Raw genomic sequence first — 12,840 nt, forward strand, 5'->3', positions numbered from 1 at the left:
AGTATCCCTACTTCTGCAAACCCAGTAGCCATCACGTTTGCAGTACGTTAAGTAGCAGTGATTGGAAGAAAAACCCATCAAAATATTAGGCACTTTAAAAGGCCTTTTTTTAACAGATTTTTAAAGAAAGAAAACTATTTTTCCAAGTATTTTCGTGGAAAGAACACTGCAGAAGTTAGGGCTATACCTTGAGAGATGAGACAGCTGTTCTTCATGATCAAGAAAGTCACCATGTCCCTCTCTAGCTTAGTTTCCTTTCAATAATGTAAACATAACAGTTTTCCTGTTGTGTTTTTTTTTCTGTCAGACATCTTAGTGCTGATTTTTGCTTATGCCAGTCATCAGATCTTCAAATTGTCCTGAATGAGTTTTTCCATAGAGCATAGTTCCTAAACGTTTTGAATTGTGCAATACAGCAGAGAATATACACGCATAAGAGAGAAAACAGTTAAGGTAAATCAAGGTCCCAGAGTGACAGCCCCCCCTCCTTTTCTTGATTAAAATTAAGCTCATATTTCCTTGGGGAGGAAAAAACCCCAGATCAGATAGTTATTGACAAGCACTAGCCAGTGAATTGTGAATAAGAATTTGAAGTAAAACATATTCAAGAGCTGAGAGCCGGGAGGAAAAAAGGATAGCTCTTTATTATTAGCTGCAATGTTATTTTCATTATTTCAGGGTCTCTCGGTTTGCTGTCCCTGCTGCTGTCACACTTCATGCTGTTAGCGTGCTGGTTGCTTAGATTGCCAGGCGGAAGGGAGCTCTTTGTTTACTGCACAGGAGCTAGGAATATATAGTTCATTTTGAGGAGAGATCTGAATTCTATTTTAGCTGTGTCCTGTGAAAAGGGGTATAAATATGGGTTTATTTGGAAGGCTCTATTCCTAGAAAATATCTCACTTGAATCAATTTGATATTTATACAAAGATCTGAGCAAAATTGTGGCTTGGGTACAATAAGTACAGATGTAGCTCTTACCATTACTGATCATTTGCTCAATATGTCACTGGTGAATTTAGCAGAAAAATGTAGTGAAATGTAAGGTCACTAGAATTTTTTTCTTTCATTTTTTCCTTTCCCTCTCTGCTTTATTCCTTTTTTTGATTTGTTTCTCTTTTCCTTTTCATCCAACTGCATTTCCCTCCCTGCAGTAATTGCCATTTCACAGCACACCCACACCTTCCCCAGTCCATCTGTTAAAATGATCAACAAAAACAGAACTAGCATTCACATTTAACTGTCATCATTCGGATTCAGTGTTTGTTAGAGCTTGAGAGGATTAATGGAGAGGAGGGTACTCAGAATTATTGTTGCTGGCCCTTTCCTGCCTTAAGAAATAGGCATTACCTTTCTTTGTATACGATTCATTTATGGAAAGAAGACTTTATTGTATCTTAGTGGAATATTGTTCACGCTCACCATATATTACGTAGTCTCAAGTATGGTTAGTGGGACATCCTTGACCACTCTCCTTTACTGGGCCTGTTTTACTAAACATGCTTTAAAATAAAAGAATCAATGTTTTTCTTTCACTACACTGCAACAGTTGATCCTAGCTGCTGGTCATGATATTGCTGACCACCCATATTCATGAAAGATGACATCAAACAAAGAATGAGTACTGAGGTGGTCAGCATTTGAGAGAGCCTGTCTGAATAGTACAGCCTAAAAGAGCTCCACTTAGTCTACACAGATGATGTCTAAGAAAGGTTGTACTGGTCTTCTGCATATTCATGAGAGGTAATTACTAGGGAGAGAAGGATTATTTAAACTAAAGGAAGGTACTGGCACAAAAACAAATGTATGTCAAATGGCCTTACGTGAAAGTAGGCTAGAGATTAGCAGAAGCACTTTAGCCATATTAGTGGGGTTCTGGGACAGCTTTCTAGTAGGATTAGTGTTGGGAAGGAAAAGTGAACTAGTTTTAAGTTTGAGAATGTTTATGGAAGACATTAAGTGTTCTCGGTGCCTGCAGTACCGCAGGATGAGGTTTCTTTCAGTTATGTGCTCTTCAGAAAGTGAATGATTTTTTCCTTGGAGGTTTCAAATGATTCAGCATCTCTACAGTGGAGAATTACAACTCCTGTAGTGGAATCCATTTACATTCGCAGCCAATACTTTCTTCTACAGAAGCACAAAGGCAAAGGGGGGAAAGTAAGGAGCTTTTGGTCCACTTTCCATTTGAAGATGGATGAACATTATCGAAACTTTGTCTGTAGAACAAGATGGGTCAGAGCAGGTATTGCAGAATAAGCTATTCTGACAAAGCTGTTATTATTCCAGTGTTGACCTTTTATTCCAGAGTAAAATTACTTGTCTTCCATGTTGGGTGTCCACGTAGTCTGAAATACCTGTCCCTGAATATTATCCAACTTAAATTACACACATTTTTAGAACCTCCTCTCTGCTCTCTGATTCTGTTTTTTCTTGGGTCTGTTGTATGCTAATGATGGACCACAGCATCTAAAGAATTTTAAAAAAATGAACAAGGGAAAACTCACCTGATTCCTTCTGCATTTTTCTAGAAGATCTTACAGTAAGGTGCCTGTCACATCATCTAAATTATCTCACTTTACTACCTGTAGAATGGAGGTAATTGTCCAGTTGTTGTATTTAGGCTGTAAGCTCTTGGCTGCCAAAGGTCTATTCATGCACCGTGCACGTACCTCAGTGATACCTTGGCCTTGTCAAGGTCCATGGAGGCTGCTATAGTATGGCTGCTAGTACTGACACAGATAATGGTTTTACCAGTGCTGTTTGCACTGCCAGCTTGAATCCTTTGGTCAGGAAAAGCCTCTACCTTGACATTATATACAGCAGGTTTAAAGCTTAGACTAGAGGATCTTCTGAATGAAGAAGATTCATCTGAGATATGGGTCAATTTAGTGCCCAGATGGGTTTGGGACTGTTCCCTTTCTGGGCAGGGAAGTTTGAAATTTGACACGAGTTCAAGTCCAGAAGCCCTCATCCATATCCACAGACTTTGAGAAAGTTTTTCTTTAGGTCAGAACTTCTTAGCTTGGCAACCACTCTGCTGAGATCAGTGCTGAGGATGTAGACAGCACTTTCTTGTTTTCCATCTGCCTGTCTGTCTCCATCTGTTGTTCCCTGCCTTAGAATTCAGACGTAAGCTCCTTGGGGGAGGAGACCTCTTTTTCTGATAAGCTTGTACAGTTCTGTATCACAATGGGTATCTCATCTGTGAGTGGGGCTCCTAGATGCTACTTTAGTATACAATTTTAATATATTTTGGAAGTATTTTTACATAAACCCATGATAAAGTAATTTCCCCTCTCCTTCCATTACAGCATTTTAGCTTGCAGAAGTCTCTCCTCTGACTGTGTACGTGCAATGGATCTGAGCATGTTTTGTTGTTTCAGAGATGGCATCACGAGACAATTGCCTGCAGTGGCTAGGAGATACTAGGAAGCAGCATTTTTACAGCTTCCATGAAATGGCATTAAATTTGGCAAACTCATGTGCAAACAGCAAGAAGAACCCTCTGGGAAGGGTTGTTAAATGCCTTCGTCACTTAAATGCATTTAAACATTGTGTTTAAATGAAGGCAGGAGGAGTGAGATTAGCTCCCACTGTGTATCTCCCTCCCCTGCATTGCATAGTAAAAAGCATACAGACTTCTCCTTGTCAAAACCAATCGCCCTCCCATAACCCTCTTGTCACTTTAATGCAGATGAAAAGCAACAAAGCATTAATTAATTACCTTTAAAAAAGCAGTGAAGATGTTGGCAGCAGCAAGCACACTTGTAATAACATTTCAATGCAATTAGGTTTGAATCAGAATAGAAATGGGTTTTGTAGAATATTTTTCGTATCTGGGATATCCCAACGTACTTCACAGCAGTGGTTTTGATGTGGATTGAATGGCAGATGTGTAGGTAAACAGCAACCATGAGAGCTCTTATACACCTTCAAATGTATATCAAGGTGCTACGGGGCTTCTCTTTCAGAACAATGCTATGGGTTCATGAGCTTGAAGGAGGTTGATCAGCAGGAATGGGCAGAAGGGATTTCTCTTTGACACCTTCTCTGAAGGAGCCCAGAGGTTCTGTGACTAAGACATGAACTGGTGACCCTTCTTTCTTCCCCCTCTCTGACTCAGAACATGAAGTGCTGTTGTCTGCTTTGCCATGGCATTTCTGCATATCAGAGGCACAAAAGAACAATGTGACCCACGGAGACAGAAAATGTAGCAGGAGAAGCAAGCATGAAAGAGGCTTGGACATCGCTTAGCTGTATCATCTGCATCTTGTCTGAAACCATTAATGTCTCTAACCCTCCATGTGGTGTATATGAAATAACGAGTAGATACACATCTCATTGGGTAGTTTTACTGAACAAAGGAGGTATGGTACACTCCTTAGCAGATCTTCACAGTACTATGGACCTGATAAGTAACGATGCTAAAATCCTGTCCCATGGAACTGTACAAAACAGGTTCTTCTTATGTTCTGTGTTTGCACCTCAGCTTGCAAAGAACCAGGAGGAAGAGGGCTGCATCTCCATGCTGTTGGGGGAACGCTCATAATGTGTATCTTGTCTGGAGTTAAGCTGGTCAGGGGAGATGGCAGTGTGTCAGGAATATTCCACCTCTCTCTTAATAGTGCAGGGATAAAAGGACTACCTAATGCAAGGGAAATTGTGATGAAGGGAAATTATTGTGGCAGAACTGAGGCCACAACTGGAAGCTGTGCAAGTCTGCCTGGGCCCATAGATGTGTGTACTGGGGGGCATTGGTGCTGTCTTCTGGTTAGAAGACAGCTAGATATGCGAGTACCAACTGTACCTCTGATTGCAGTGTTGATATAGTCTTGGTTTTAAAGGAGGCTGTTTGTCTCTCATACTGATCCCTGCAGCCTCTTGTCATGCTTTCCTAAGCTGCATTCCCTTGTTTCTTTATTTTCAGGAAAAGCCCTGTCTCACTTAAAAAATTGTCTCATATAGAGCTGACCTCAGGTATTCCTGGCCTCCCAGGCACGGAGCTGTTGTTCCATAGCACAGAGGTCTCTGATTCCTTGCTCTCTGTGGCAAACACCTACTTTCTATCTCTGAGATTTTGTTGTTTGTCTGTTCCTCTGTTTTTTCTTTTTTTTCTCTCTGATTCTCATTGTTCTGGAATTGAAGTGGAAAGTAATAAGAGCAGGACAGCTGTCACCGTTCTTCCTGACCAGTTTAATGGGTTTCATCTTATAGCTGTTAGCACTTGAGTTTCCTTCCAGGTCTCCCCTGCCTCCCACCTGCTTGTTGCACAAATGCAAGCCTGTGTGAAGTGAACATGCATATTGTTCTGCACGTACAAAGGTGCTTTGTAGTGAGGAATATCAGAGATATTGTGCACATAATGAATAATCCCTGAGCATCTTTAAAAAGTTCTTTTCTACTGTGATGATGCTTCAAAAAAAACAGATTAGGAAGGTTCTGCTCTAAGTATATCATATGAACAGTTTGTTCTCTGCACTGTTAAGACTTTCTCTTGGAAAAAGAGTGTTGCTTTCTTTTCCCCCATGCTTGTGGAAAACATGGTCATTGTGTAACATTTGCTGGGATCTGCCATCCATAGGTGGACAAGGCCAGTGTTCAGCTTTGGTCAGTCCTTCATTACACAGTAAAATGCTCATGTGTGAAACAGGGAAGTAAAAGAAATTTGCAGTCTGGTGTTCAGGTGCTGGAACAAAAAAATGATATTATTTTGACATAGAACCTTATTCTACTAGGTCTTTCGATTTTAATGTTAAATGTGAAGCCAATCAAGAATGGGTCCTGGTAGAAGGTCATATCACACATGAGCAATTTCTTTTGTTTATTCACATTATCTGTTTGAACCTGTTTCTATTTCTTTCTCTCTCTCTTTTTTTCCAAAACAAAGCTAGAAGTTAACTCTAGGTGTAAAGAATCAGCTATTATGCACATACAGAAAGGAGCAGTTTGTTAGCTTCAGTTAGGTTATAGGGGGGAAGGGCTTAGGAAGGGAAAAACTTAAATTGCCAAAATGCTTGTCTGTGAAGCCTTGTACTTACTTATTTTGCTGGGATTTGTTCCTGAGTGATTCCTTATGTCTGGAATTATAGCCTCATTTCCAGTGGGGTGAGTGAGGATGAGCATGCTCTTTATGCAGCATAAAGTTCCTGTTATTTGCACACATCCATCTCTGGAATGTTGGACTTACTTGAATAAGCCTTTAATAAGGATGTCTTGTGGAGTTACCTTTTCTGTTTTACAGCACTGATTGCTTGTTTTCTTCTCATTTACAGCTAGAACATATTCAGAAACACATATGGTATATGTAAGTAACACTTTTTTAATTCACTTTTGCATGCATTCGTTATTGGTTCTGTTACAGGAGCTGATATTCTAGTGAACTCTAAAGAGAGAGACTGGAGTTTGAAAGCAGCTTTCATAGAGGTGGAGAAAGGGGTAGAGGACAGAAAGGCATCTGATTTTTTTTTTAATCCTTTGCTACTGATATAATTTCATCTATATATGATTCAAGCCGGGAACTTTTTATACAGAGGCTAACAACTGTTGAAATAAGACGTTCAGTCCAGCAACTTTCTGTGTTAAAAGGATACCTGCAAGTGATCAGTAAAAAAAACCCCAACTAACAGCCGTGTTTAGTTTGCTATCCAAGTGCTACAGACAATCCTTTGTAATACCTTCTTGACAAGAAAGCTTTCATTTGTTCTTTCTTGGTATCTTGGCTTTTCTCTGAAGTAGAAACAAAAATGATGATATTGATAAGTAAGCACCTGTGAACAAGAGCTTTTCTGTCTCATAATCCCTACTCCTTCTTCTTCGCAGCAAGCTAAGAGGCTGCTTCTGACCTTGTAACCTGTTGATGTGAGAGTAGTTCTGTGACTTGATTAAAAGCAGCAGTCTTGACAGTGAAACAGGAGGTCTGTGAGAAAAGTATGCACCTGTCTAGTGGTTTGGGTATAAGGAAGATTGATGGCTTTTAAAAGTGACCTTGCACTTTGTGTAGCCTTAATAGTATTTCAAGAAACCTAAGTAAATAACTTTTTTTTTAATATTGATGATAACCTAATCAAACTAAGGAGAATACTTCACATATTAAACAAGGGAATGATGGTTTGGTACATGCTTCTTGGGGTCAGCGTACCTACAGGTTCTCCAGGTGGGTGATAAGGAAAGTTCTGCCTTCATAATCCTATCATTGTTCTTGGGAAATACTTGAGGATGATATGAACTGATATTTAAGCCTGTCACCAGGAAACAAATAAACTTTGGGGTTTGTTTTGTTTTCTCTAATTCTATCTTATGGGCAATGTTCACTTCTGGATTTATCTGACTTTGATAGGACCTGAGGGCGTTCAGCAGTTTGTTGAATAACATGGTTTTTTCTTAGTTCAGCTGAAATGGTGGCAGCACTCTGCCCATGGCTTTTTCATGCTCTCTCCACTTACCAGTTGACATGGCACTTTTTTAAACCAAAGGAGGACTGGAGCATTGTTTGCTGCAGGTATTATTTTTCTTTTAAACTCTCATGGATAAATGTAGGAGAAATGGAGGGGGGAAATCTCTAACTGTAATCTCTGAAATACCCCTCCTATAGTGTCCTACTAGCAATTCCAAAAGTAAATGCTGTTTACATCAGACTGGACAGCCAGTCCCCTCTGTTTCTTCATGGAGTGAAATCAGCTGACTTTCTCTGCGCTTTGATCAGAACTGGAATAGGAAATCAAATGAAATGTCATTGATCACTTATATTATTATTCTAACTCTCCTGAAGATTTTTGCCTGGAAGTTTTCACCTGTCGAAGCACTGTTGTCCCAGGCTCACATGTACAATTAGGCAGGTGTTATTTCATGACTTTATTCTAGATTTAGAATTTGAAAATTTTTTTTCTTTGCAGACATAAGTGTTTGAACATTTTCATGTATTTCTTGATGAAGGTCAGCTTCTCTGATGATTGACACAGTAAACAGTTTTTTACCCCAATGGAAATAGCATCCAAGGCTGTTTTCAGAAGCATAAACTGAGTTTTGCAAAAGCAAGTCTCCCCTAGACTCCCGGTGTAGTCAATGTAGAGAGAGAAAAGCTCTTCCAGAAGTCTGTTCAGATTGCCTAAAATGAAGTTTCTGCTCAAAATAGCTTTTTTACTGAGTCTCTTTCTCATTTTCTCTGTACTGCCTATGGATTGACTCAAGGAGGTTAACCTCCTTTGGCTAAATTTAGTCTGTGAATAACCCTGCTACCTCCAAAACTCAACTACTTTCATCTGGTAATGTTTCACAGCCTCTTTGCATTCATTTTGCCTGGAAATATTGATGCTGACAGAGAAGGAGGGATTATAAGTGTTTTACTCCGTGGCTGTTTTGCTCGTGTCTTTCAATTTTTCTTTATTTCATGTAACACTGATACTCTATGTAAAATCTTCATTCTTTGTCACATATAGATTGCTGACCTGAAGGTTGTACTCAGAACATACAAGTGATTTCACTTAATTCTTCAAATAAATATTAAGGCTACAGTAAAACTGAGGAAAAGATTTAATTGCAAACTAGGCAGGAAGAGAAAGAGGTCTTGAAAGTTGAAATCATGATTCACAAGCCTAAAAAAAGGAAAAAAGAAACCAGAGAAACCTTTCATCACCAACCTCCAGTTCTTCTTGCTCTCCCACACAAATTAATTGAGTGAGGTTTTTTAAGCCTTTTTAATTGAAATAATTTCTTTTTACCTCAAGTGCAGGTTATCATAAATCAGCAAATAACCAACGGTTATTTTCACATTTTTTTAATAAAGCAAGAGGGCAAATAAAATTAGCTCTTATGGTAAATACATACTCCTGTAACACTGAGTTATTGCCCGAATTGTGAAGGTACCAAATTTCCTAAAACCAGAAAAAGAATAACTATACCGGTTCTACTTTGCTTTGCACTGATGCAAATGTGTATCTTGGTGAAATTCATGAGGGATTTTCATGGAGAGGCTGAAGAAGTCCGCCCTGGTCTGGAATCACAGCCATTGTATGCACCAATTCTCACAAAAGAGGATGGGTTTTAAAGCAGCAATTACATTCATGCGGGCCTTTAAAAAACATACGTGATTTGCAGTATTCATTGTGTGACATTGTTTGATGTCGATGTGGGCTGAAATGCAACAAATTTGTCACTCTCTGCTAGAATGAGAATGGAACAGGCAATACAGTCATGCCAATCACAGCCCAGACCCAGTGATTTTCATTTCCTGAAGCATTGAATTGTGTTGCCAAATGACGACATGCCTCTTTGCAGACTTTGCTTGTACCTGATGAGGAGGTGTGAAAATCCCTGACTATGTCTGAGGCTGACCAGGACAGGGCATAAGGAAAAGCCACTTTTCATGCACAGACGATGGCAAACTGTGCTCTCTAGAAATGGCTCCCATGCTGATTGATACAAAAGAAGCTTGCAGGTGATATTCTGCTATAGACTAGGGCAACTAGTAGGAAAGCCAGATTTTCTGGAAATTTTCCAAAACAATAATTCTTTTTAATCTCTTTAGATTACTTTAAGGACATCTGCTTATAACATAATGAATGATTAATTAATTCAATATTTTTTAAAAGTGAACTGCAGATCATTAAAAAACCCAAAACACTCAGCTGCTGTTCAAAGGTGCATCCTTCAAGAATTTATCTTAATGACAAGGTCATCACTGGCTTTAATAGTGCAAGGTTATGATCTAATCATTGCTTATTACCTGCTGAGAGCTACATCCTGATCATAAGAGGTAGGAGTAGCTACCTCTTAAAGACAGGGCACTCAAGGAATAAGATGTTTCTTTAGTTGAACAAGGATTTTTGAATCTAACCCTTAGATTCAGGACCATGGTGTCATTGCAGAAGACATAGACGCTTCTGCGAGACTCCAGGGGGGCATCAGAAGCTGTGTTTTAGTGGTTTGACACACAAGAATGAATCCCAAGGAGCAGATTCTTTCTCTATCCTGTATATTCTGCTTCCAGCCCCCTAAACTGAATAAAACTGAGCAGGGTGCTCAATATAAAAGAATTGGGATCTGACCCATGTTGTCATGACCCATGTAATGCACACTAGAGGCTGACTCCATGGTGTGTCCAGAAGGGATGACCACATTTTCACTGCTTCAAGAGAAGATAAAATGAAAATTTCCAAGGAGTCTTTCTGCAAGTGACATCCCACAAACATGGTTAACAGAGCAGATGCCTCACAACTGCATTTCAACTTGCTTAAAAATAAATTGCAAGTAACACCTAGCAATCTCCCATGATTAAGGTGTAGCATGTAATTGTCCTGTCCTAGCATCAGACCCCTGGCTGCAATGACTTAGTATTGTCTTCTTACATTGGAGGAGATAATCTCTATTGGCTCTCTTTTTGGTGCACTGGCTGAGACCTTGATCTCATGTGTGTGATCCTACCAGAGTTGCTTTCTAACCTACCCAAGAAAAATTAGGGACATTTGTTGGAGCTGCTTTTTCTGTGTAGATACTTGGATAGCTCACATCTGAGCCCAGAGCATTTTAAGCTGCGCAAGTAAGTTCACAAGTTGTGTTCACCTTACTTCTGCCAGCATCAAAAAGAAGAATCTCTTGCCCAAACACAGCCCCATAAACAGCCAACGCTGACATCTTATGGAGTTTAAATATTATCGATTCCTGTTGCCCACCCTGGGAGCTTGGACTCAACAATCACACATTTACATCATGTAACGGAAAGGGAGGACCTCACCCACAGAGTAGGAAAACCTCAACATCAGAAGGGAGGACCTCACCCAAAGAGTATGAAAACCTCGACATCGCACAAAGCATCCATTGAGAAATAGCGAAGATTCAGGGTAGACAGTTTCACCAACCAAAATACCACCACTGCCAAACCCACCTCTTTGGATGGATAGAGTTCACATAAATTGTTCACCGCCTACCCAAACAAAATCAAAGAATATTCAGGGTGCCTGCACTATATATCGTTCAGTCGGTTATAGATACCCTGACACCTTGACCTGTTTCTTACAGTAAGGGCCTTTAACTGCAACGAATAATCAATATTTCCTGAGCCTAGTGAATAGGATGAGATAATTATGCAGGAAGCCTGTGTTAATTACTTTTAAAAGAGTAATATGCTCTACCGCTAACAGTGTATTCTGAGGTCTGCCACTGACCTCTGGCATCACGCTTGAGCCACAATTTTCAAATTTGCAAGTCTGAAGAGAAGCAGAAATTGTCTCATTTGGGCATGTAAATAAACACCCTGCTTTCCCCAAAAACCTTTTAAAGTGTGTCAAGTGGGGGCCTGAACACTGAGATCTCTTAATCACATGGGAAGCTTCAAAGAAAGAAGCTGCTGCAATGCTGGCTGTAATCAGAATTGGTGAAAAACAGTGACGGTTTGTTTGCAGCTCCTTCTTTGAACGAAAATCACTCAGCTTGCACTTTTCAGCCTGATAGCCTGAGGTCAGGCCTGCTGATGAGACAGCATCTCTAAAACCACGTAGTGTTTTATAAATGTTTGGCATTAGGATGCTGAACAGCTGCTTAAATTATGAGGGCGCTGGTAAGTGAAGTTCCTACTGCCTTTCTGACTGAACACAGACATTTCTCATTAAAGACCCAAATCCACAAGGTTCTGGTCACTCTTAGCCTTCACAGTGGTTTCCTCTGAAAAGAATATCTGTCTGGTTGGGAGCTCTGGTCTCTCAGTGGGAATTTAACAAGCTATTTCCATCTGTTGCCGCAGGCTGTGTTTCAGAGTATGGGTTCATTTGTGACTCATGTTTCTTTTCTCTCCTTCTTTCTCTGCCCCCTTTCTCTCTCTCATCTTCTTTCCTCTGCAGAGGGGGTAAGAACGAGCCAGAACCAGAGCAACCAATCCCTCGAAAGGTGCAGATTCGTTCTCTCCCTTCCTTGGAGGATATTGATCCAGACGTGTTAGATAGCATGCACTCGTTAGGCTGCTTCCGTGACCGAAATAAACTCTTACAGGACTTGTTGTCGGAAGAGTAAGCACTTGCTCAGTCTTCATATGAGTTGGGTGTCCATGGGCTGGGATACTTATAAACCTGGGGAGAGGTAGAGAGTGCTTTAACTAATGTCTCTCTCTCTGCGAGGGACCAGTAGCAACTTCTCACCCTCCGGCTGCTCATTTGCTAGTGAAGTGTTGGGAGCAAGCACTGAGCCTTTCTTGCACCATGTGTCAGAAGCTCACAGCCTGACAAGCAATGGAGGCATGGTGCTCTCTCTTCCCTTGCTGCCAGGCAAGGTCACTTCATGAAAAGATGGGCTGTGCAGTCCGGATGGGGATCATATCATTGCTGTTATTTGTGTTGGATATGTCTTTGTTGGCAATTTTTTGTTTATTTCAAGCTTATGCCTGAAAGCTGATGTATTTCCTGAGGTGTTAAGAGGGACACGTAGTGGAAAGAGCACTTAGAGGCTCAGGGGACCTGTCTTGCTGCCACTCTTGATTTGAACTTCCTGTGGACACATTACCTCGTCTGTCCCATACCTCTGTTCTGTGTGTGCAACATGGGAATCGTATTTCCTGTTCTTACTAGCTGCTTGTTGGAGACAGCAAGGTTCTCAAAAGCTTTGTGGGTTATGTATCTAGCTGGCAGATACATGACCATTTTCAGCTTACTTAGAATAACTGTAGCTGTTCATTTGATGAGAAAGGTTTATCTACATGTTGATGGTTTTTTCTCTTCAAATTTAAAGGTTTTATTTCTTTTTTTTTTTTCAGAGAAAACCAAGAGAAAATGATTTATTTTCTTCTGCTTGATCGGAAGGAGAGGTATCCTAGTCATGAAGATGAGGATCTTCCCCCTAGAAATGAAATAGGTACTACAT

General features: G+C 40.3%; 1 protein-coding gene across 16 annotated transcripts in view; it reads left to right on the plus strand.

Annotated features, from left to right (window-relative positions):
• The window catches only part of BRSK2 (BR serine/threonine kinase 2), a 324,024-nt gene that overhangs the window by 256,424 nt on the left and 54,760 nt on the right, over positions 1–12,840 (plus strand). For 15 of the 16 annotated variants that reach the window (XM_049820723.1, XM_049820725.1, XM_049820726.1 and 12 more), the window contains 3 exons: positions 6,270–6,301; positions 11,829–11,993; positions 12,734–12,831. In XM_049820723.1, the coding sequence (XP_049676680.1) occupies positions 6,270–6,301; positions 11,829–11,993; positions 12,734–12,831 (295 nt within the window). The remainder of the gene's footprint in view (positions 1–6,269; positions 6,302–11,828; positions 11,994–12,733; positions 12,832–12,840) is intronic. The other variant, XM_049820732.1, reaches the window with a different exon arrangement.

The sequence above is a fragment of the Accipiter gentilis genome, chromosome 17, assembly GCF_929443795.1.
Source record: "Accipiter gentilis chromosome 17, bAccGen1.1, whole genome shotgun sequence".
Taxonomy (NCBI): Eukaryota; Metazoa; Chordata; class Aves; order Accipitriformes; family Accipitridae; genus Astur; species Astur gentilis.